Source organism: Furipterus horrens, unplaced genomic scaffold (genome assembly GCF_987537825.1).
Source record: "Furipterus horrens unplaced genomic scaffold, mFurHor1.1.pri manual_scaffold_5, whole genome shotgun sequence".
In the NCBI taxonomy this organism is placed as follows: Eukaryota; Metazoa; Chordata; class Mammalia; order Chiroptera; family Furipteridae; genus Furipterus; species Furipterus horrens.
This window is the reverse complement of record NW_028327175.1, coordinates 43,673,928-43,698,650: the sequence shown is the minus strand read 5'-3', so window position 1 is coordinate 43,698,650 and position 24,723 is coordinate 43,673,928. Positions and strand designations below refer to the sequence as shown.

General features: G+C 37.0%; 1 protein-coding gene across 2 annotated transcripts; it reads right to left on the bottom strand.

The window, feature by feature from the left end:
* Positions 1–1,797: 1,797 nt before the first annotated feature.
* CDK7 (cyclin dependent kinase 7) lies at positions 1,798–20,975 on the bottom strand. Of its 2 annotated transcripts, XM_090276349.1 has the most exons (12): positions 20,795–20,975; positions 20,430–20,489; positions 17,065–17,098; positions 16,171–16,238; positions 15,364–15,432; positions 12,823–12,933; positions 11,630–11,748; positions 9,727–9,826; positions 7,051–7,137; positions 5,803–5,952; positions 2,442–2,589; positions 1,798–1,995 (listed from the first exon to the last, which is right to left on the bottom strand). In XM_090276349.1, exons 1-12 carry the CDS (start codon positions 20,858–20,860, stop codon positions 1,967–1,969), a joined length of 1,041 nt encoding a protein of 346 aa, XP_090132475.1. In that variant the 5' UTR covers positions 20,861–20,975; the 3' UTR covers positions 1,798–1,966. The 2 variants fall into 2 exon arrangements, with proteins under 2 accessions (XP_090132475.1, XP_090132476.1); XM_090276350.1 differs by lacking the exons at positions 15,364–15,432; positions 16,171–16,238 and having other exon boundaries at positions 20,795–20,974.
* Between the last annotated feature and the right edge of the window lie 3,748 nt (positions 20,976–24,723).

Sequence of the window (24,723 nt, the reverse complement as noted above, 5' to 3'; positions counted from 1 at the left end):
GGTAGGAGGGAATGGAATAGACGGAGAGAGGTTGGGAGGAACTGTATGCACAACTAATGGACATAATCTAAAAGGGGGGGACAACTGGAGGGAGGGGGGCCACCGGGTGGAGGGGAGCAGAGGGAAGGGAAATGGGCACAAATGTAATAATTTAATCAATAAAACACATTAAATCTGAAAAAAAAAAAAAAAAAAAAGAAATATTCAAAGTAATGAAAATCCAAAACCTACAACCACGAATACTCTATCCAGCGAAACTGTCATTCAGAATAGAAGGACAGAGAAAGTGTTTCCAGGACAAAATAAAACTGAAAGAGTTCATTAGATCCAAACCACTGTTATATGAGATGTTAAAGGGACTGGTTTAAAAAAAAACAGAAGCTAGGGAGATGAAACAAAGGCAAACTAAATAGGCAACGAGAGGGGAAGAGGAACTGTGGGTACGGGAAGCATATTGGGGGGAGGTCAACAGGGAGGGGGAATGGGGAGAGGGAGGGAGATGATATAGGAATTGGGGATCATGGTAGGAGGGAATGAAATAGACGGAGAGAGGTTGGGAGGAACTGTATACACAACTAATGGACATAATCTAAAAGGGGGGGACAACTGGAGGGAGGGGGGCCACCGGGTGGAGGGGAGCAGAGGGAAGGGAAATTGGCACAAATGTAATATTTTAATCAATAAAACACATTAAATCTGAAAAAAAAAACAAAACAAAACAGCAGGAACTCAATGAGCTTGGAAGCAGAGTCTTCCCTAAGGCCTCCGAAGAGCCCAGTCCAACTGATACTTTGATTTTGGCCTATGCAAAAAACACAGTTGAGCCATGCCAGATATCTATCTGACCTATAGAACTGTGAGCTAGTAATTTGTTAATCTAAGCTGCTACATTTCTGGTAATTTTTACTCAGCAAAAGAAAGATAACAGTCCATAATAGAGCACGGGTAAATACACACGTGCGTGCGTGCATACAGGGAATTTGGAATTTAAAAGTTTTCAGTAAAAGTAAATTTCAATGACAACAAACTCACAACTATCAAAAACAGAACCTAAAAAAATAAAAACAAAAACAAAAACAAACTAAGCAAACCAGAATAGGAATAGAATCGTAGGTATGGGATTATTTGGAGGGTTATCAGCTGGAAGCGGGAAGGGGGAGAAATGGGGTAATAGTGCAGGGATTAAGAAGCATAAACGGTTGGTACAAAATAGACAGGAGAAGAATAATATAGGAAAGGGTGAAGCCAAAGAACTTATATGCACAACCCAGGACATGAACTAAGGGAGGTGGGACTGCTGGAGGGAAGGGGGGTACTGGGCAGAGGGGAGCAAAGGGAAAAAAATTGGGACAACTGTAAAAGGATAATCAATAAAATATTTTTTTAAAAAAGCCACTGCCAAAACCCCCCCCTCCAAAAAAAAAAATAAATAAATTGCAGTATGAGATGTACAATTTATCAATCATGTAAAATTCTGAGACCCAAAACAATGCTGTATTAGTACATACATTATAAAACAGCAGTATAAAATCATGGGAGGACACACTCATTTCCTGAGAGTCATTCCCCTTTGGGTAGGGTGAAAAGGGTAGTACATTTTGCTATATTACTACTACTACTTTTCAGTTTTTAAATACTACCCTTGCTACTACCCATCTGTGATGATATGTGGGCCAGATCATCAAAATAACTGGTAATTATTTTTATTAAGATTTCCTTAATGCATTTTTGATTCTACATTTCAGAAAACTGAACTTATTATACTTCTGCACGCTAATCAGAAAAATCAAAATTAAGTTTGTTTTAAAATACATTTAATAAAAATAACTCAGTTTTACATATTTTACATGTGTAGAATATTTACAAATTCCTTCTACAGCATTTATTTAATGTTTACTATTTTTTCATTATTTGCCTTTTTGACTATTTCCTTCAGTAGTAAAATGCTATCCAGTGTTGTCTGTAACTAAAAAATTAGCTTCTTGGGTAATCCTCCTAGGTGGAAAAAAAAAGAAAAGGTTGTTGAAATTTAATCTTATGTTTATATAGTTTTATTTATGCAATTTAAATCAGTCATTGCATTCCCATTACATTTACTTTACTTGCTTTGATTTTTCCAGCAGCATTGGTTAAACATTAAGCATGCAGTGTACCAGTAAGAGGTTATGAAGAGAACAAGGCACACACTGGTAGTTCTCATAGCTCTGAAGTATGCTCAGAAGTGCCCTTTTCCTTTTAAAGAGCACGATGTAATAAGTATTCTCAATGGCAGCAAATGCAGCTAATATGAAAATGCCACATACTATCTACTTTATACGATTTAAATTTATAAAAAGTAAATAGCTCACAATCTACATTTCTTAGCTGTTCATCACTACTACAAATTAGCCATTTGGAATTTTCTGAATCCACTGCATTTCTCACAAAAATGAGGGTCTTACCTTGTTCTAAGGCCTCTGTTCTCTTCCGTTTTGTTCCCAAAGAAGGGTTAGGCTGCTCCTTTAATGTTTCCACTGGACAATTTGGTCTTGGCAGTTGACATCCAGGAGTTGGCCCTGGCCGATTACTGAAATACTTAGTTTTCAATGCCTTTTAAAAGAAAAGATACCAAAGAAAATAAACTTTTAAGTGAGTATCTGAACTGTGTTTAAGAATTCTGACCTCCAAAATTGTTGGGAACACTAAAATACTAAATGAATACCCCTGCTCCCAAAACTAATTTCAAGTATTTGGACAAGCAAATTACTATGAACAAACATCTAAGATTGGCTGATAATTCCATTACTATAAGAAAGACACTGCCTTCTATTTTTCCACAATTAGTCTATACTAAATATCCTTAGTAAGATATGAGGAGGACCGCCCCCCCAAAACAGAATTATCTTCCAGAGGGTGGGCTCCTTGTAGCACAGGCTTCCCCCACTAGCTGAGTGTTCTAGGAACCCATCTGTATCACTGTACTAGCTGGCATTGCTGTGAGAGGCTGGATTTGACTTCAGTGAAAATTGTTTTTAAGATTCTGTCAACATTTTTGCCCATTTCATAAGTGATTTATGAGGGCACCTGCCTATACCGTGCTTGAGTGTTCAGCAGTTTTGGACCAAAAATGGCATAATCCCTATGACCCACCCTCCCTATTCACCCAATTTCTCCCTGAGCAACTTTTTTGTTTCTCTGGATGAAAAAGTCTTCAAAAGAAAACATTTTACAGATGGGGAAGAGGTGAAACAAAAGACAGCAGAAGCACTAAAAGGCATCAAAATCGATGAGTTAAAAACCTGTTTGGAGCAGTGGAAAAAGTCTCAATAGGTGTATGGCATCAAATGGAGAGTACTCTGAAGGTGACGGAAGTTTAAACACATGAGAATAAATACACAATTTTTTTGTTTTGGGTTCCATCATCGTATTGAGTAATTCAGCACTCTATGTATTATGGGCTTCCAGTTCAAAACACAAAGAGAAACTTGCTTAAAAAGAATATCCAAGTTTACTTATCACAACATCTATATGTATAGGGTGGGGCAAAATTAAGTTTACAGTTGTATGGAAAATAATACAATAATACATAATTCAAGAATAAACCCTTGAGAGGAGTGGAGGTGGAAGAAGGTATAGGGGGCATAAATGGTAATGGAAAAATTAAAATTAAAGACTTCTGTGTTTTGCATACTCACAAGTGTAAACCTACTTTTGCCCCGCCCTATATTCAAATTCCAAATCATGTAAACATAAATTCTTAAAAGTAAAGCTTTTAAAAAGGTGTAGTAGGTTGCCAACAGGGGATTAAAAGCCAACAATTCACTGCAAACTGACAGAAATGATACTTGGAAGGACTTGCCCAAGGTTATTTCTATTTTCTACGAGTCCAATGGTCTACAATAAGATATTTTACTTCAGTCCCAAATTCCAATAAAAATATTTTTTTCTGAATGACATTATTTGTCAAGTTCATACTTTATTTGCATCATAGTACTGTTTAACATCCACAATAATTTAAGATATATCCTTTTGGATAGTCCTCTAAGGGTCAAGAAGAGGTCCGTATAAACTCTTCAAGCATTCCCCCAATTAACATTGCATTATTTTGACGTAGTAATTTAGACATTTCTTACTTTCAAAGAGTTGCAATTCTGAAGTATTACTTCCAAATCATAGCAGTTCCCTAAGTAAATTATGCTAATTCTTAGCTACACATGATCTAAAAAAGGGAGAATATCTCATTCCAACTTTAAGACAGAGCCAAAACCCATTTTAAACAATTCATTCTATCAAAATACAACCCAAATCAGTTATCACAACTACTGTTTTTCTGTAGTTTTGAGTTTTACTATTAATGAAAACAACTTTCTAAATAATCTGACCTGGTCTCAATTTTCTTATTATGGAGATAATATGTATATACATATGGGTGAAAAGATAGCTAGTTACTTGTTTGAAATTAGAAGAGTAATTCTAATGGTAAAATATCTAGCAGCTATGTATTAATATAGCATTTACATAAAAAGAAAAGGCTTAAAGAGGTAAATGCATTAAACAATGATTTGGTAGTCTGTAATAAAAAAGTGGAAAAAAGATCCACTTTGTATCCTTGTTATATTGTGCATTAACATGTTTTGTTAGATTGGAAGACTTTGTATTTCATTTTATTCAGTCTCTTCCTTTATGAAGCGAAATCATTGCACTGTGTTACATATTATATATCCCCAACCTGATTATAAGTGTTTGTGAGTCTGCCCTTTTTGGTTTTTGTGCTTGTTTAAAAAAAAATTTTTTTTTTAATGAGAGAGAAAGGGGGTAGAGAAAGAACTTCAATTAATTGTTCCATTTATAGTACGCACTTATTGGTTGATTCTTGTATGTGCCAGAACAGAGATTGAACCTGCAACCTTGGTGTATCAGGACAATGTTCTAACCAACTGAGCTACCTGGCTACAGCTTCTATATTCTTGTGTTGGATAACATTTCTCTCTTCTTTTATAAGAGTAGACATACTTGGTCTTTCAATTTTTCTTGAGTTTGATTCTTATTTCCCTTAAACAACTGCCAGTTTCAGTGTTTGTTCTATTTGGACTATTTTCTGACCTCTTGTAAGCACACAGTTGTATGAGACTATACCATTTTCTCCACATTATCACTTTATGACTGTGACAATGACCAGTTGCACATCTGAATAGTATTTTATGGGAAACAACAAAAGACTTTAGGCATTAGGCATGGCACAAGACTTAAATTAATACATAACATTTATTGAAACATACCAGTGTCTTAACAAATACAAACCTTATTTTTTTATAAGTAGAGTACTTGAAAGCCAATAATTATGAAGTTTACCCTGTTTGATGTGGCTTAGTGGACTGAGCGCCAGCTTGTGAACCAAAAGGTTGCTGGTTTGATTCCCTGTCAGGTCAAATGCCTGGTTTGCAGGCCACATCCTCACTTGGGATGCTTATGAGAGGAAACTGATGGATGTTTCTCTCTCACATCAGTGTTTCTCTCCATTTCTTTATCCCTTCCTTTCCCTCTCTCTAAAAATAAATAAAACCTTAAAAAAAAAGAAAGAAATCGATATGTATTTATGTTCCTAATAAACTCTCCTGTAGTTGTTCATGCATGACATAATTTAATACCAGTCTAAATAGTGCTCGTTGCTTGAAGATAAACTTTGCTATTCCTTAAAACAAACACATCTTTCCAGTATTTAAAGAATGTTAAAAATCTTATGAAATTCTATGTTGATCTTATCAATGCTACAGGTAAGATTATCCTCATATTTCCTGAGGTAAGAAAGATATGTTAAAATACCTGTGTGGCTGTAATTCGAGTACACGGATTAAATAAGAACAAGCCTTGTATGAGAGCCAGCAAGTCGTCCCCTGCTGCAATGAAGATGTGTTGTAATGGGATTCCAGGGAAGCTCTTAAACGTAACGAAATCTGGAAGACTACACATGTCCTGTAAAAACATTTTTATAATTCCAACTTAAGTAAAGGATTAAAAGGCTATAGATCTCAAATGAAGAAATAAAATTATCATTATGAATAATATGTAGACAATGCCAAGAAATCTATTTAAAAACTAGAATTAGTGAGTCAAGTTACACAATATAAACTATACATACAGAAATCAACTGTAGTTCTATATACTAGCAATGAACATATGGACACTGAAATTTTAAAAATACCGTCTAGAATCACTCAAAAAGAACAATGAAATACTTAGGTAAAACTCTAACAAAGCCTGTGTAGAATTCCTATACTGAAAGCTACACGACACTGATGAAATAAATCAATGCTTTCAATAAATGATGAGACCTATCATGTTCATGGAGTGAGAAATTCATCTTCATAAAGACGTTAATTCTTCCTTAACTTATATATAGATTTAATGTAATTCTTATCAAAACTCTGGGAAAATTATTATATAAGATTATTCTAAAATTTATATGGAAGCCAAAGGAACTAAAATAGCAAAAAAAAACTTCGAAAAATAAAAGTGAGAGGTATCAGTTTACCTAATTTCAAGGCTTAAAAAATTCATCCTAACCTAAGTCTCACACCTTGCATAAAAATTAACTCAAAAAGAATCACAGCTGTAACTAAATATCAGTAAATAATAGCTATTAAGGCATGTTTTACAATTAGTACACAGAGCAAACTTTTAATTAGAAAGTTGAGGAAGTAAAAGACCTGGCTGGTGGGGCTCAGTGGATTGAGTGCCGACCTGTGAACTGAAAGTTAGGAAGTAATAGCACAAAAGAAATTTCTTAGACTTAATTCCAGTTTCAGATAATTTCACTAAAGTTTTAACCAGAAGCTAGTCTAATTAAAATTTCTCTTTTCTAATACTTATTCCCCAGCAGAAGGAGCAAGAATAAGAAAAATCAAAAGGTCTATAATTTTAAGAGTAAACAAGTGAGGATATTTTACTGAACTCTAATCATAAAGTTTAGCAACTAGTAAATTAAGACAATGAATGCATTTCTTTAATATTTACATGACAGCACTATATAGAATCCTAACTAAATTTCAAAGAAAATGTATAAATGCTTACAGGCCACTGTTCCTCAGTTGGTGTGCCCAAAGTTTCAAATATTCTTGTTAGTTGATCAAGGTCTGAATCTCCTGGCAAAAAAGGAACCTGAAAGAAAGTGAGAAGCAGATATTTCAAGGTGGTCTGTAATAGTTGTTATGCAAGTAACTAAATTTAATAAGAAAAACTAGACTGTAACAAAAATTAAAATGTAGTCTGAGGTATCCTGGATATGGCATTAGACCCTGTCATTAATAACCTACTAAACATCACACTGCCCATTTTATTCACTCCACAAATCTTTTTTTTAATTTTATTTTAAGATTTTATTTTTTTTTAGAGAGAGGGAAAGGGAGGGAGAGAGGCAGAGAAACATCAATGTGCGAGAAATTCATTGATTGGTTGTCTCTCACATGCCCCCAACCGGGGACCTGGCCCACAACCCAGGCATGTGCCCTGACTGGGAACCAAACAGGCAACCTTCTGATTTGCAAGCCAGCGCTCAATCCACTGAGCCACACCAGCCAGGGTTCACTCCACAAATCTTTAATAAACACTTACCACTGATATATATTTCTACATGTCTTTTTATTTACCCATAAAATAGGAGGTTGAGAATGCAAATCAATTTTCTTCTAAAATGACTTGAACTGTAACGACTACTTTGGTTGGATATAGGCTTACTTATTATTGCTCCTCTGTTTTTTAGTTTAAGTAGCTTTTTAATCCTACTTTTTAAAAAATATTTATTTTTTATTTATTGGCTTTAGAGAGAGAGGAAAGGAGATTGATTTATTGTACCATTTATGCATTCACTGGTTGATTCTTGTATGTGACCTGACCGGGAATTGAACCAGCAACCTTGGCGTATATGGATGACACTCTAACCAACCGAGCTGCACGGCCAGGGCCTAATCCTACTTTTATAAAATTTATATAAAAGAAAAACAACAATATAGAAAAGGGATCAATGTGCCTAGTAGCAAATTCTTCTATTAACTATCCTGCTTTCAATATTATATAACTATCAAAATAATGTAAACTATGACTGTTATATATTTATATACAATTATCTAAGGTAATTAAAATACATAATTTATAATTATATATAATAATGTTATAGAACTATTCTGCTTTCAATTATTATTTGTTTGGACTATAGGATCTCACCCCAGATCTACAAATTTATGGGGAGCATTTCCATAGATCATATTTTCCTTTTTCTTTTTTTTAACAATTTTATTTATTTATTTTTAGAGAGTGGGGAGGGAGGGAGAAATAGAGGGAGAGAAACATCGATGTGTGAAAGACACTTCCATCGGTTGCCTCTTACACACCCCCAACTGGGACCTGGTCCACAACCTAGGCATGTGCCCTGACTGGGAATTGAAACAGTGACCTTTCGGTTCATGTGCTGGCAGTCAATCCACTGAGCCACACCAGCCAGAGTAATCATATTTTCCAATGAGCAAAGGGACTGTTTAAAATAAACATTTTTTTTCAATTGTGCAGGATAAAAATATGGCGAAATGGTACAGTTCTTCACTAAAGAGGGCTACCTGTCCATTTCTTCATAACCTTAATAATTTTTCCAGAAAAAATGCCAATGGATAAGACTCCAACTACAATTTCAATCAGGTCCACAATTTTTAAAATTCTTAACTGCTCTCTCCTCGTACTTTCTCAGTGAAGTGAACAGTCATAACATTAGAGGCTAGGGAGTTGTTTTATTTCTTGGTGATGAATGCACTGGTCTTTTGGTTGCTGATAGATTGTCAAGTGTGGACTTGTGGTAAACTCTGTGTTCTTGTAGTAGCAGAGTTGCTATGCCAGCTAACTCACAGGACCCAATACTAGCAACAGAGATTATGTTATCCTCAAGTCTAAACATGAGGGTTTTTTCTGCAAGCACCCAAAGGGATGAGCTCAAAATGATACACAGAACTTAACACTAAACTGAAGGAAAAAAAAAATTATATTTTCATGTCTTGGGTTCACATTTCTTTAAATATACATGGCTTGGGAGACAGAGTAGGGACTGGAATCTGGAATGTAGGGAGAAAAAAAATCAGCTTCAGAAGGATTCCCCAATGTTCCTTACTCTTCATCATTCAGAAGAGCTAGCCTGAACTTTATAGTTAAAGAGAAGTTTCTGAGCCAGCATCTTTCTGTCCAATGAAGGCAGAGAATGTTTTACTGTAAAGTAGTTTCAGTAGGACCACCATGTCTGCTCTGCTTGAACTGAACTAAAATGATTCTCTCACACAAGGTTTAATGTTAGTTAAGAGCTGTAGCTGCAGTGGTTGGTATTACAAAGCCTTTAAAGTATACATTTAAACAGCCCCAAACAAAATCCCATGAATACAAAAGTTCATCCTAACATATTTAGTTACTGTAGAGATATTACCATAGTACAATCCAATGAGAGTTTTATTGTAGTTATATTCCAGAACATAGGAATGATCGACAATAAAACCTTTATTGTCCTAAATGGGAGGTGTCCTCGTCTCACATCAGCATTGATAAAAAGGTTGCATTAGGGGTAGGGTTTCTTTTAAATTGGTCTGTGTTGGCTTTTTGTTGTAAGGATGGTGCTCCTCTCTCTATGAATTATCTCTGGGAAGATAATTCCTCCACAAATTTTAAGAACAAATACCTATAACAATATTGAAGTGTGTAAAGCAATTCAAGGCTTACCCTTAGAAGCAACTCTGCTAATATACAGCCAACAGCCCACATGTCCACACCTACACCATACATTCTAGCGCCAAATAGTAACTCAGGGGCTCGATACCACCTGAAGAACAAAAAGAAGTATAGTCATTTTAGAATAAAATTATTAAAGTACTGCTTAGAGAAAACTCCTCAGAGAAACATTATCTCACTGATGAAATTCACTTTTTTCTACACTCACCTACAGCCATTTGTACTCACATAATCTGCCTTCCTATTTGTAACTATCCTGGTCTGTTTTTTAAGTCAATCCATCAATTTGGGCACTAGATACCATCTCTTTTGCCTATTTTCAGGGTTATTGCTCCTGTAATTCTCTACTCTTTCTCTTACATCAACTTTTTGTTTGCTAAATTACCACCAATATACAAACATGCCATTATTTCTCTGATCCTAAAAACCAAAGAAACAAACAACAAAAAATTCTTTAGATCCTGCTTCCCCTAACAGCTACCTCCTCATTCTCGGGTTAGTCTGAAGAGCTGTCTGCTCTTATTGTCTTTTAATTCCTCTTCTCTCATCCCCTTAAACTCTTTTCAATCAGGCTTTCACGCCACGCCACTAAAATGGCTTGTGAAGGTTAACAATGATATCCACATCATTAATCTGTCAATTCTCGGTCCTCATTTTAACTTGACCTATTCCTAGCATTTGATTTACATGAAAAGAAAATATGAAAAATTGGTAGATGAAAAGCACTGTATACAGTGCTCTTGTATGTGGGGCCCTATTTTCCTAAATTCCTGAATGATGGGCTTAATCTTTCCAGCAATTACATGAATAACTATTTATATCCCTTATATCTTACTAAGGGCTCAGGTGATTGACACTCATTGGGATCTATGTGGAAGAAGCTGACAAAGTAATTTAAAGGAATAGAGAAAATAAATATCTTCTCAGATTCTTAAAAAAAGTCTTAGAAATGAACAAATGCCATCCTGATATGAATGATAAAATCTACTATCCCTATCTACTTAATATGATTTTAATTTTATACATAAATATTACATATATAGCCCTGGCTGGTGTGGCTCAGTTGGTTGGAGCATCATCCTATAAACCAAAAGGTGGTGGGCTCAATTCCTAGTCAGGGCATATACCTAGGTGCAGATTCAGTTCCCAGTCAGGGCTCAAATGAGAGGCAACTGATCAATGTTTCTCTCTCATATTGATATTCTCTCCTTCTCCCTCTCCCTAAAAATCAATAAGCATATCCTTGGGTGAAGATTTTTAAAAAGGTTAAAAAATAAGTATAATAAGAAAAATCCAAACATCAATATACCTCTTTGTTTAGAGAATTTTCATTCACACTGAATGATATAAAATATGGAATTAGGGCTGACCAATAAAGTAAACACAGGCCCTACAAATCAGGTGATTATGTAAAATAACCACTAAAGTTACAACCTACCTAACTAAAATGTAAAAGAAGTATATATTAGCCCTAACTGGTATGGCTCAGTTAGTTAGGCACCATCCCATAAAGTGAAAGGTCACTGGTTCGATCCCAGGTCAGGGTACGTACAAGAGACAACTGATTGATCCTTCTCTCTCACGTTGATGTTTCTCTCCCTCTCCTTCTCCTCCCAAAAGAATAATAGGGTCTTCAGAATTTAAAAAAAGTATAAATTAGTTTCAAAAGTTACTAGACAAATGTCTGAGAACTGACTTAGTTCAACTCTTGTTTGAAGGAAGGCTATTCTTTCTCACTGTGGTAGCATATACATGACATAAAAATGGCTGTATTTCCAACAAAAAAATCAACAATGATTCCCGAATTCTGCCAAGAGAAGCCAAATGATGCTCACTTGTGACTAATATCCTATATCCTGCACAATAAACTTCCAGTTATTTAAGGGATTCTTACCTGGTTACAACCTGATGTGTATAAGCTCTGTTGGGGCTCCCAAATGATTTGGCCAGGCCAAAATCTGCCAGCTTTAGAACTCCATTTTCATCTAGCAACAAGTTGTTTGGTTTCAGATCCTATATTATGGAGGTTTCAAACAAACAAGTGAGCAGGGTGGGCAAGACTACTATAACAAAACATTTAGCAGGGTTAACTTTAAACTTAGCAAAAACAGGGTAACACCCCAAATTAAACAACAATATTTTTTCATTGATGTAAAATTCCGTCACAGCAAAACAAAACTGGTCATATCACCTAGTGAGACAGTAGGTCAAGTACCTAGTTTCACTGAACTTCAATTTACCTACTTTACAGGGTTGCTATGAGAATTATATTTAATATTTTCTGTAAAGAGCCTAGAGTAACAATAGGCTCACAGTAAGCACTCAATAAATGGCTGTTACCATTAAAGTAATAACAATAATATATATGAATTTAGTAAATAAAAATATACATTTAGAAAGGACGAGAAACATAGTCTCAAAATCTATGCTAAGAAGATATTAGCAATAACCTAAACGGAATTCCAAGTTTAAGGTATGAGAGTTACCAACTATAAATTATATACTGCTAGCTATTTACCTAAATAGGGTGCCTAAGAATATCTACCTATCTAAATTATCAGTCTTGTTCCAAGAGTTGAATGTTCAGCACAATGACTCAACCATTTCAGAAATTTTATTTCATTACTTCATAGAATTTTATACTACTAGAAATATTATTTTTCTAAAGGAATTTTAGCTTTGTATAATTCAATCCAGGTTCTCACTGTATTTTTTCCCTGATAACAATGGTATAGCACAAAGAACACTAGACTTAAACCCAAAAATCTAGGTTCTAATACTGTCATTTTATCAGCTACTGACCTTAAAAATTATATATAACCTTGGTCAGGTCACTCAGCAATTTAATTCTTCATTTTTGAAAAATAACTAAGGACTGGGTCTCTTCCATTTCTAAATTTCACATAGTAATTTACAGTCCTTACAAGCACCACCTGGTGGAACTGGAGGGAACACACTGAGGAAGAAGGTGGGATAAAATAGTCCAGCTACATCTTTATTTAACAATTCACATATTCAGATCATTTACATAAGTTACATAAAACTTAACAACATAAAGAAGTTATCATACTTGGTTCAAAACCTTACCCTATGTAGAATCCAATGTTGATGTAAATATTCTAACCCTTGAAGTGTCATCAGCATGTAGGCTTTGATGTGAGATGGAGTCAGCACAAGACTGTTATCCTTTATTATAACCTGTAAAACAGGTTTACAACGTACAGGTAACATTACTATTACAAATAAATGCCACCATATAAAATCATTTACAGACATAAAATGAATTTATTCACACAGGTGAATCTCAAGAAACATTGCCGAACTCTCCTTAGGCATATTGTCAGAATTTCCAGTCTTGTGATTAGGGAAAGTATCTTCGGTTTGGAAAGAAAGCAGTGCTTTTTCTCCTACTGCTTTGTTTTTTCACCTGTTCCAGGATACACAGCCCCTTCTGGTAACAGCTTTGGGAAACTACCTGTTCACAGCTCAATCCACATGGTGAAAAATGGACTGGCTACTACCTGTGGCCTCTAGAAGTAGGCTCATGACCCAGGCCTAGCAATGACTACCGCAGCCTGCTGTCCAGGTGAGTGGTTCAGGTGTAGACATGTGATCCAAGTCAAGCCAATTAACCAGACCACAGACTTGTGCTAGAATTGAAAGGAACAAAGAACTTTTTTTTCCTCAGGGATTATTAAACTCTAAGGATATAAGCCTAGAAGTGCCTGAACCACTATATTGAGAAATTATGTCCATATATGAAGGCAACACAGAAGAAAATAAGGTTAAAGTAGAAGACAGAGTTCTGATGCCATTATTTGTGAACTGTTCCTAAAACCAGTTTATTCCTAGACTTACCAGTTACATGAGCTGAAAATTCCTTTAAAAAAAAAAAAAATCAAATTTAGGTACAATGTACCTTTTTTAGAGCATAGTTCAATGAGTTGTAATGAACACACCCAGCTGTATAACTACCAGTAAAATCAAGGAATAGTTCTATAATACCCCCAAATTCCCTCAGGCCCCTCTATACTCAATCCTTCCGTGTACTTCCAACCCTAGCAACCACTGATCTGATTTCTGTTCCTGCACTTTTGCCTTTTTATATAAATGGAATCATATAACATATAACCTTTTAAACCTCGTTTCTTTTATGTAGTATGTGTTTGAGATTTGTCTATACTACTGCATATATTAGTTCATTTCCTTTTATTCCCAAATAGTACGACATTGTATGGATATACCACTGTCTGTTTATACATTCACTGGATGGAAGATCTTTGGATTATTTTTGCTTTGGGCAATTATGAAAAGCTAACCATCTGTGTACCAATTTATTTCTGTGCATATATGTTTTTGTTTCTTTTGGACAAATACCTAGTAGTAGTATTGCTAGAGCATACTTTAAATGTGCATTTTACTGTATAAGAAACTGCCAAACAAATGAGCAAAGTAGAACCAGGGATATGGAAACCAGGAACAGACTGACAGAGAGCAGGGGGAAGGAGAGGAGTATTGGGTGGAAAGAAGGGGAAGGCTCTAGTCAAGGAACCTGTATGAAAGACCCATTGGGTGGGGATTGACTGTAGGAGTAGAGGGTGAGCTAGACAGAGAGCAAAGGGGGAAAACTGGGACAACTGTAATAGAACAAAAATGTTTACTAAATAAAAGAAACTGCCAAACTATTTTCCAAAGTAGCTGTATTATTTAAAAAACATTTTTAAAAAATTTATTGATGTTGTAAATAGAGGAAGGAAGAGAGAGAAACATGATTTGTGTTCCATTTATTTATATATTCATTGGTTGCTTCTTGTATGTGCCCTGACCAGGGATTGAACCCACAACCTTGGTGTACTGGGATGATACTCTAACCAACTGAGCTACCTGGCCAAGGCCAAAGTAGCAGTACCATTTTGTATTCTCACCAGCAGTGCATGAGAATTTTAGTTGCTTCATATCCTTGGATTGTTGGTTTTTGAGATTCAATTTATATTAATGAAAAGCATAAATACGATCTTATTTTTCTCAAAAAGAAACTTGGCTTTAAAAAACTATGATTGGTATTCTGTGATAGTATGGAAAAGAAGCACTAAATTATCAAAGGTCCAACAGTCATTTTTCTAAAAATATTATCAGTTATAAAAAACACAAAAAGAAAAATAATGTCAATAAGGTATAGGATAACTTGGTAGACAAATGCTAATAAAAATCCATATCTTTATATTTAGCATTGAGAATATGGCTAAACAATTCAGAAGATGCTAGATTTAAGAGTATATACAGCCCTAGCTGCTTTGGCTCAGTGGATTGAGCACCGGCCTGTGAACCAAAGGGTCACTGGTTCGATGATCACTCTGGGCACATGCCTGGGTTGTGGGCTAGGTCCCCAGTTGGAGGCACGCAAGAGGCAACCACACACTGATGTTTCTCTCCCATTCCTTCTCACTCCCTTTCCCTCTCTCTAAAAATAAGTAAATAAAATCTTAAAAAAAAAAGAGTATATCCAGATTTCAAAATCAAGCTCTATTTTGACTACCAGTACTGTCATAAGTAGAAAATAAATATTTAGATTCCCTTTTGAAAAGCAGAGGAAAAACAACAACATTTCTCTAGGAATCTTAACCTTACCTCTAGATCAGTTTCCATAAAATCAAAGACAAGGCTAATATTAGATTTATGTCCAAAAGCATCAAGGAGCTGCAAAGCAAAATTTCAAAAATAAATAAAATAAAAATGTGACTCTTTATTAAATACTTGGCAGTATGATACCAACTAAGTAATTTTTAAAAATTTAAATAAGCATTTGGACAGTTGATAATTCCCTGTAGAGTTTAAGCAATTTTATTAAATTTCACATTTTTTTTTTTTGCTAGGAATTAGCACTTTAAGGCACAAAAATATTAAACTTCATTATTTTTTAAAAATCACCAAATACTTAATCCCTCCCCCCAAATTATGGGAATTATAATTAAGAAACGAATTAATGAACACCTCACCTCAGTCTCCATTTCAGAAAAATTCCTAAGAAAAGCCTGTAAATTGCAACAGCAGCTATCATTCCCTGAATAGGTGCCCTTTCTAGGCCGAGCACTGCTCCAGGTGCTTTACATGTATCCAATCAACGCTACAGGGCAGGGACCATGGCACAGAGGTGCGAGGCAAAGTGCTCAAGGTCTTGCATGTGCAAGAAATCTGTAGGCTCCAAACGATCTGACAAAATTAGCCTGTACGCCAATATTTAATTTATTTCATTAGCTGTATGGTTTTAAAGGCACTGCCTACAGGAACAACTAGTATAGAAAATGCATTTCAGCCTGATAAGTTTTTAAGCTTTTTTTTGAAGGCTTGCTCAGAACAATTCATTTGCTGAGCCTTCGGTCAACATTTAGAAAACATAGGGTCCCAAATCCCAGAAACAACTTAGATCATACTCACACCAATTATATTTGGATGACTTAGCTCCTGTAATAATTTTATCTCTCTTAAGGCTGTTCTATTTATACCTATATAAAAAAAGCAAAGCAAAAAGTGAAAAATAATTCTCAAATCTCAAATCTCCTTACCAATATTTTTTGGGAAGGGTTACTCTCTCAGGAAATAGCAACAAATATTCTACAGAAAAATAAGGGCTATTTTGACAATTTTAATGACATCTGTTTTTCTTTTATATTGCTTTATTTAAAAAATAGCTTACACATACCATGATAAATGGTGAAAAATGTATTAATTTTATCTGTGGTACATCAGATCTAAAGACTGCTGAAATAACTTGTAGCATATAGACACTAAGTTAGTTTCCCTTCTCTTGCCCTGCCAATATTAGCAGCAGATTGTTCATGCTAACAGCAAACTAGTGATACCATAGTATCTTTCTCAATTCAAAGGATGGAACTCAAAATGAAAAATAAGATGTGGTACTAGGTGTTACATATATGATGGGTCCTTTTCTATAGGAACTATTTCTTGATTGACTAAAAAGGACTTAGCACTCTAGGAAACAAAGCTTTGGAGGAAGGATGAAGAGTTCTATAGAGAGTTCTGTGTACTTCCATGAAGGTATATCCTGAATTTTCAAAGTAATTAAAAGTTCAGAAAATGAAGAAACAATAGCTTGTAACAACACCTGAAACATGAAGATAGCTGCCTTCTGTTTAATATGGTGACTTGAATGTCACAAAAATCCTGCCTCTCTCCTGAGTCTACCTTTACTGTTCTAAGACCCTGCAATAACTCTATCCAGAACCACTGTTAACTCATTAATACTTCACTCATTTCCTCAGTGGGAATAAAAACGTTTCTTGTTCTGTCAAATTACATGAAATAACTTACCATCTTTAGCTTCTGATCTATGCCCAAGTTTGATCTGGTAGAGGGAAAAAAGAAAACAAACATTAAAAATATGTTAAGTTATTTACTTAATAAAGTTTAAAAACAAGTTAGCTACAGCAGAACCATGTAGCAACTCAGGTTGTTAATATTAATTAGTAGGCAAGAAGGGAGAGGGAATCATGAATCAGAAAGGCAAAAGTAATATAAGAAAAGGATTAAGCACTTACCATTTCTTGCCCCTTAAGGTTCTGAATTACATATTCAAAACAGCTCAAGAAATAATGATATAAGCATATTATTTAAAGAAATGGAGGAAAAAGTTACAGGAGTTGAAAGTGATTGATCCAAGGAGTGAAAAACAGGTATAGGAGTCATGTATGTTAAAAAACCTTGACTTACTAATTAACTTTTCAAACCACAAAGATGTATTATTTGAAATACAATTGTAAAAGAAGATTCTACTATTATTACCAATCACCAAGTTTGTCCACTCGGCACTAGCAGAACCAAACACTAAACATTAAGAACTGCAGTGGAGAAAAATTGACTATTTTACTATGAATGGCACCATCCAGGAGAATGGGAAGCTAATGCTCAAAAGCCTGAAGTCCCCAATAGCATATAGGTTTCATATTATATAGGGCAAAATCAAGACACCGTGGGTTACGAATTAAGGGTTGTGTTGGAAGCTGATTGGTCAGAGGTGAGGTAAGGGTTAATCAATCATTTTTTTCAGGCCTTGAAGACAGCTCTGAGGTCTGCTCTGGCATCCTTCTGTCCAGTTTCAGGGAAAATAGCCAGGGGGTTGTCCCACCTTAGGGCTCAGGAGCTGAAACAGTTTACTCAAGATAAACCCATACCTAGTAACCCTTACCAAAGTATGGCCATTGTTTCTGGCTGCCTCAGGGGGTAAGGGAAAGGGCTAAGGCTTACAGGTCCTGCAGTGAAGAAGCTGAATAGAGTGCTGCGGCTACAAATTTAATCAAAACCATTCATTAAATTAGGACCACTGGTTTCACTGAGTTACCTTCCAAGGGTAAGAGTCTATCACAGAAACATAATGGATTCCACCCTAATTTATGTTAAAAGACGGCAAACAAAAAACTCCACTAGGACTTGCAGACAACTATAGAACTCAATATGAATATGACAACAGTTTGAAGGGATTATATCAGTCAAGTGAATACTTTTTAAAAAAATCCTCATTTGAGGATGTTTGACTTGGGAGCGGAAGGGACAGAGGGAAGGAGGGAGGGAGGCAAGGAGGGAGGGAGGGAGAGAGAGAAACATCAATCAGTTTCTGGAATGGAACCCGAAACCTTTTGGTGTACAGGATGACACACCAACCAAGAGCCACCCAGCCAGGGTAAGGGAATACATTTTTAATGAGTGTCTACAAATATACATATTAGTCATAGTTCTAAGTGTAATTTGAGTGGAAGTAAATAGACAGTGAACTCACAGAAAAGAGCATTTTAGATTTTAATAAGTACTATGAAGATAACAGAGAAATACGGCAAAGAACACTAGGGAAGGAGGGAGGCATGACTGTTTTAAGGTAGCGTGACCACGAAAGCCCTCTAGGTGAAGAGACATTCGAGTGTGATCTAAGTGATATTCAATCAGCCATGCCAAGTTTTAGCAGAAAGATATATTAGCTAGAAGGCAGAGCAAATGCAACAATCCTGGGACTGGAATGAATTTAATGTGTTCAAGGAACAGAAAGGTCAGTGTGGCTTAGAGTACAGAGAATCAGGAGTAAAATTGAAAAGATAACTTTAGAAAGGGTAAGGGGAGTTAAGGGTTTTACAAAAGAGTAGCTAGAATGTTGGATTATAGAACATAAACTGCAAAACGAGATGAAAAAAAGTCAGAAAAAGTACAAAAGAGCACTGGTCAGGTGGCGCAGTTGGTTGGAGCACTGTCCATACAGTATTCCCTCAGTTATCACGGGTATTACGTTCTAGACCCCCCGCGATAGGTGAAAATCCGCGAAGTAGGGACCTTACATTTGTTTTAGTATTTATATATATTTTAAGGCTTTATAAACCTTTCCCACACACTTATAAACCGTTCCTAGTCCCTTATTAACCTTTCCCACTCCCTTATTAACCTTTTCCACACTTTTATAAACATTACTTATGTTCTTAAACTTATTCTACACACTTAAACCTACGTAACTTTAACATACGTAGACAGGACCTCAAAATCCCGCGATATAGCGACAAATCCGCGATAAATTAATTATAATATTTTTTTAAATCCCGCGATACAGTGAGACCGCGATATAGAGAAGGACTACTGTACACCAAAAAGGATGTGGGTTCAATTCTGGTCCGGGCACATACCTAGCTTGCGGGTTGATCCCCAGTCAGGGTGTGTACTGCAGGCAACCAATTGAAGTTTCTCTCTCACACTGCTCTCCACCACCCCCTTCCTCCCTCTTCCTAAAATTCAATAAACATATCCCCGGGTAAGGATTAAAAAAATAATAATAATGGAGAGGGAGCCAGGTGTTAAGTATGTGAGGAAAATATGCTTCCAAGTAGCTAGGGATTTTGAAGGAGAAACAGTTTCAAAGTAGCAAAAGTAGCAACAGGAACAACAGGAAGGTGGAGCTCACTTACGCAGCCGTCAATAAGCCTTGAGCTATGAGAGAAACAGGCTCTCCCTCCCTTGAGGGTTACTGATTGCAGTAGTATGGGAAAGAGCAATCAACCTTGCAGCAGGGCACCTGGATTTAGCAATTGCTACCTGTGTACCATCTTGACAAGACACCTAGTCAATCTCTCTTAGCCTCAGGTACCTCAAGTTAAAATAGAGACAATTACTTTATACCTATTTCGCAAGGCTGTTTTGAGAGTAAATGAAAAACTGTAGGTGAAAGTACCTGGCATATAGAAAGCTAAGGAATGTAAATAAATCGTTTTTTTTAAACGCACGCACGGCGATGTTGTTAATGTTGGTGAAAGCCTTTCACGGTAAATCTGTACGCAGAAAATACAAAACTGATGCACCAAGTGGATGAAGGGAGGCAGACATAGTGATCCAGGAAGCTCATGACGTTAATTAGTTCTGAGGACCCGACAGACATGCAGTCTTTATCCTCTTTGCTAACGTCAGAGTTTATAAAGCAAACATACAGCTTCGTCTTCATTTCAATTTCAACTAATGGAACAAAAAACTAGTTGAGCCCGAGTTTTATCTTGGAACACAAGACGCTCACAAATTCCGCTTTCTTTGAAAAATGACACTAAGTAAGCCCTCATCAGCAGAGCACGGTCAAGATTGGTCCAATGGCCATCTGCCAGTTCACACATACCTGCATCTTCCAAGAAACTCAAAGAAAATAAACTGTCACTCACTTTTTTAATGGCGACAATCTGGTTGGTGTTCTTGTCTCTGGCCTTGTAAACCGTGGCAAACTAGGGAGAAAAATAAAAATAACGTATGTTTGTGAGTTTCTTGTGTTTGCCTTTTTACTTCAGATTTTGGGAAGCAAAGGATCAAGGGTTCTTGGAGCGGACTCCCGGCAGCTTGAAACGTACTGGGGCAGTCCACGTCCCGTTCCTGCCTGTAATTCAGGAAGGAGAGGGCCGCTCAGGGTGGACACAGGGGCAGCAGCTGCGTCTGGCTAGCCCCGGCCAAGGCCAGTTCTCTGTCTTGCACCAGAAAACCTGTGAGGAGGAGAGGCGACTCGGCGAATCCCCCGAGCCCCCGAGAGCCTCACCTGTCCCTCCCCAAGGAAGTCCAGTTTTTCATAACGCTTTGCTCGCGACTTCACGTCCACAGCCATCCGCACGCGAAGCCCGACACCAGCCGAAAAGGGCTATGCGCCTCAGATAGCACGAATTTAAAGCTACCTTAAAGCCTCCAACAGCCCCACTTCCGTTTACTAGGCTCTGACGCTCTATTAACTCCGCCTCATTTCCGGGATGGGCGTGGGCGCTGTGGAATAGGCCCGGCCCCGAGGAAGCTGCGGGAGGTAGAACTCGTGGGCTTTTCCGCCGAGCAACCCGCCCTCTCATGTGATCACGTGGTGCTGGAAGCCGGCTATTTTCAGTGGTGTCCGTCTGTATCACCTTGTTACCCTGGTAACCTAGATATTTTCTTAACTGCTGGCGGCGAGTCAGCGTTCTGAGACGGTTCTGAGCTCGGGACTTAATGGGCGTGTATGAGTGTGGAAGGCTTGTCCTTGTCCTTGATGTCTGGTTCTTGGTCCTGGGCGTTCTGTCGCTACGGTTACTATGGACGCCTGTCCCCAAATCTCAGGTTACTTAGACGCATGGCCATTTCTTAAAGGCTGGTCAAGAAGTATTTTTATTAGTCCAGTGCCTTTATGAGGAGGCACGCCCAGGGAAACAAAATTCAAGTCAACTGCAGAATTTTGTGCCGTGGGACAGATTTACGGTCATCAGTTTTCTACTTTGTGAAGTGGAAATAATAGACTAGGTGGCTGTGAGGATTAAATGAGACATGCAGGTTAGACATAGTAAATGCTCAATTAAGTGTTAACTGTGACCAGTACCCAGCTTTCTCATAAATTTTCATCCAAATCAACAAATTAAACATATTAACTCATTTATTCAATGAATATTTATTGAGGGCTTACTATGTGTCAGGCTCTATTGTAGACTGGGAAGTCAACCGGAAAAGAAGACAATTCTTGCCTTGAAATGGGAGTGGATAACAAGTAAAATATGTTATGATAAAAAAATATGTATTGACACATAGTGATAAGTGCTGTAGAGATAACAGAGCAGGGAAAAGGGATAAAGATATTAGGGTTTTCAATTTTAAATATGGTGGGACAAGAAAGACATCACCGGAAAACTTCTGCAGAGATTTGAGCAGATAAGTGATATGATCTGGTTATGTTTTAAAAGGTTGACTCTGGCTGCTGTGAGAGACCAAACTATAGACTTCTGGGGTGGGGGGCAAGGAAAAAAAAGAAGGCCAGTTAAAGAATTACTGCAGTAATCCAGATGGCTGTATTAGGTGTTACCAGTTTGGCTTCTAGCAGATAGGATTTGCTGACGGACTGGATATGTGTTGGGAGGAGTTGGGGGACAGGGCAAGAGAGGGATCATTTTAAATCCTGATTTTCGAAGGTAGGTTGAAGAAGGAGCAGAATACCAAGGTTTACAATTTAGTTAAGGTAATATAGTGTACAGATTGAGTCCTGGCTCTGGATCTAGACTGCCTGCATTGACTACTGGCCCAAATATTCAGTTGCTAGATGTATGACTTGGGCAAATCATTTAACCTGTCCCTAGTTTCCTCCTTTGTGATAGAACCTAGTCATTAGGTTGCTGCAAGGCTTAAATAATTTTATACTTCAAAAACCCTTAGAAAAGTGTCTGACAATACTCAATTTATGTTAGCCATTACAATACTCAATTTATGTTAGCCATTACATAACCCTTATTGGTCACCTAGTTCTTTTTACTACTTGGGTCTTTACTGAGCTCTGATATGTTCATAGGCAAAATTCTCATACAATGAAAAAAAACAACAAAACCCACCATCTTTACCATTTAATTCTTTAAAAAAAGATTTTATTTTTTAGAGAGGAGAAGGGAGGGAGAAAAAGAGGGAAACGTCAATGTGTGAGAAAGACATCAATTGGTTGCCTTCCACACACCTCCAGCTGGGGACCTGGCCTGCAACCCACAATGTGCCCTAAATGGGACTTGAACCTGTGATGTTTTGGTTTGCAAACTGGCTCTCAATCCACGGAGCCACACCAGCCATGGCTACCATTTAATTCTTAAATCTCTTAATTGTGACAAGTCATACCTAATGGTCCATGGTGTCACATGACTTAGGCTGAAGTTCCTCCTGAAAGACATCACTGTAAGAATATAACTTAATCTGTAGTAAAAATAAGCTAAGTAGTGAGCTAAATTTGATGGTACACTTGAGGTTTGAGGTTCCCAAGTGTGCTATGGCATATGAATTGATGATCACTACATTATGCAATGCTACTGACAAGTAAATTCCTATATGGGGATAGTTTAAATAGGGTAACAAAGGTGTTTAGGTGATATTCTGGGTTCATTAGGTCATTGTATTCATAAAATACCACTCAGCACCTGTATAGCATTTTATAATTTACAAAGCACTTTCATACATTGTATGTAACAGCCTGCTTCCAAGATGGCCCCAGTGATTCTTGCCTTCTGTTATTAGTGAACTGTGTAGTTTCCTCACAAACAGGCTGTTATGTGTGAGTTATAAATATGGCAGAAGTGTAAATTGAATCTAGATCATAAAAAGCATTACTGCTTCTGCCTTGCACGCTTGGGTGATTTATTCTGGGGGAAGTCAGCTATCATGCCTTGAATTCACTCAGGTAGCCTTGTGGAGAGGAACTGAGGCCTCCTGTTCCCTGCCAGCATCAACTTGCCAGTCATGTTAGTCAAGCCTTCAGATTAAGTGCAACTCTAGGTAGCATCTGAACGCAACCTCATAAGAAACACTGAGCAGAACTGCCCAGCCAACCAGCTCAGGAATTCCTGACCCAGAGAAAACATAAGGTATTAAGTGATTACTGTTGTTTTTAGCCATTAAGTTTTGAGGTAGCTTGTTACAAGGACAATATACTAATTCGATCCTATCATACTGTATAGTAGTGGGAAGGAAATCCTAAAATTGGACAAAGTAAGCAATTTGCTGATGCTTACATATATTTAAGTGCTTAACCCATAAATGAAAATACAGGCTATTTAAGCCAACACAGAATTCTTTTTTTTAAAATCCTCACTCAAGGACATGTTTATTATTTTAGACACAGAGGATGGGAGGGAGGGAAACAGAGAAATACTGATGTGAGAAATAGCTATCAGTTGCCTCCCCTACAAGCCCCAGTGGGGGATGGAAAACACAACCTAGGAATGTGCCTGACTGGGAATCAAACCTGCGACCTTTTGGTGCACGGGACGACGCTCCAAACGAGCTATCTGGTCAGGGCAACCCAGAACTCTTTTTATGACATCCTCCTTCTTGGGAGTTTATCCTTATGACAGCAATTTCCACTGATATGCCTTTTTGCCATACCTATACTTGCAAATTCTGTTAGTGGTATTTTTTCATTGTTGACTTTCATAGTAGCAACATTAGTAAAGGTGGCCCTCAGACAGTTTCAGTATTAGGGTTTCAAACTGCTGGCCACTCTTTTATTACCTGAACCCAGTTTCTCAAAATTAAAAAAAAATGTTTTTCTTTCACTGAAATGCAAAAGAAGAGAGTAGTGCTAGTTTTATTTATTTAAATTCTCACCCAAGAATATGTTTATTGATTTTAGAGAGATTTTAGGGAGGGAGGAGGGGAGAGGGAGAGGGTGAGAGAGAGACAGAGAGTGAGAAAGACAAACATTGATCAGGTACCTTCCATACATGCCCCAGCTGGGGATCAAACCTGCAGCCTAGGCATGCACACCGACCAGGAACTGAACCCACAACCTTTTGGTGTACGGATGATGCTCCAACCAACTGAGCCACCTAGGTGGGCAATAGTGCTAGTTTATAAGAAAATTTTCCAAATGAATTTTTAAAATAACACAAAACCCATGAATCATGTTTTCATGAGTCACCAGAACAGCTACTGCTAGCGCCAAACCCCTACCTCATATTCAAGTTTGGCAACATTTACACTAGG

Excerpts from the sequence above, each read along its gene's own strand:
- CDK7 (XM_090276349.1), bottom strand. The coding sequence starts at position 20,860 with ATGGCTGTGGACGTGAAGTCGCGAGCAAAGCGTTATGAAAAACTGGAC. Across the intron at positions 9,827-11,629 it reads ACACATCAGGTTGTAACCAG|GTGGTATCGAGCCCCTGAGT; the intron begins GTAAGAATCCCT and ends TTTGTTCTTCAG. Across the intron at positions 2,590-5,802 it reads CTCGAATTACAGCCACACAG|GCATTGAAAACTAAGTATTT; the intron begins GTATTTTAACAT and ends TTCTTTTAAAAG.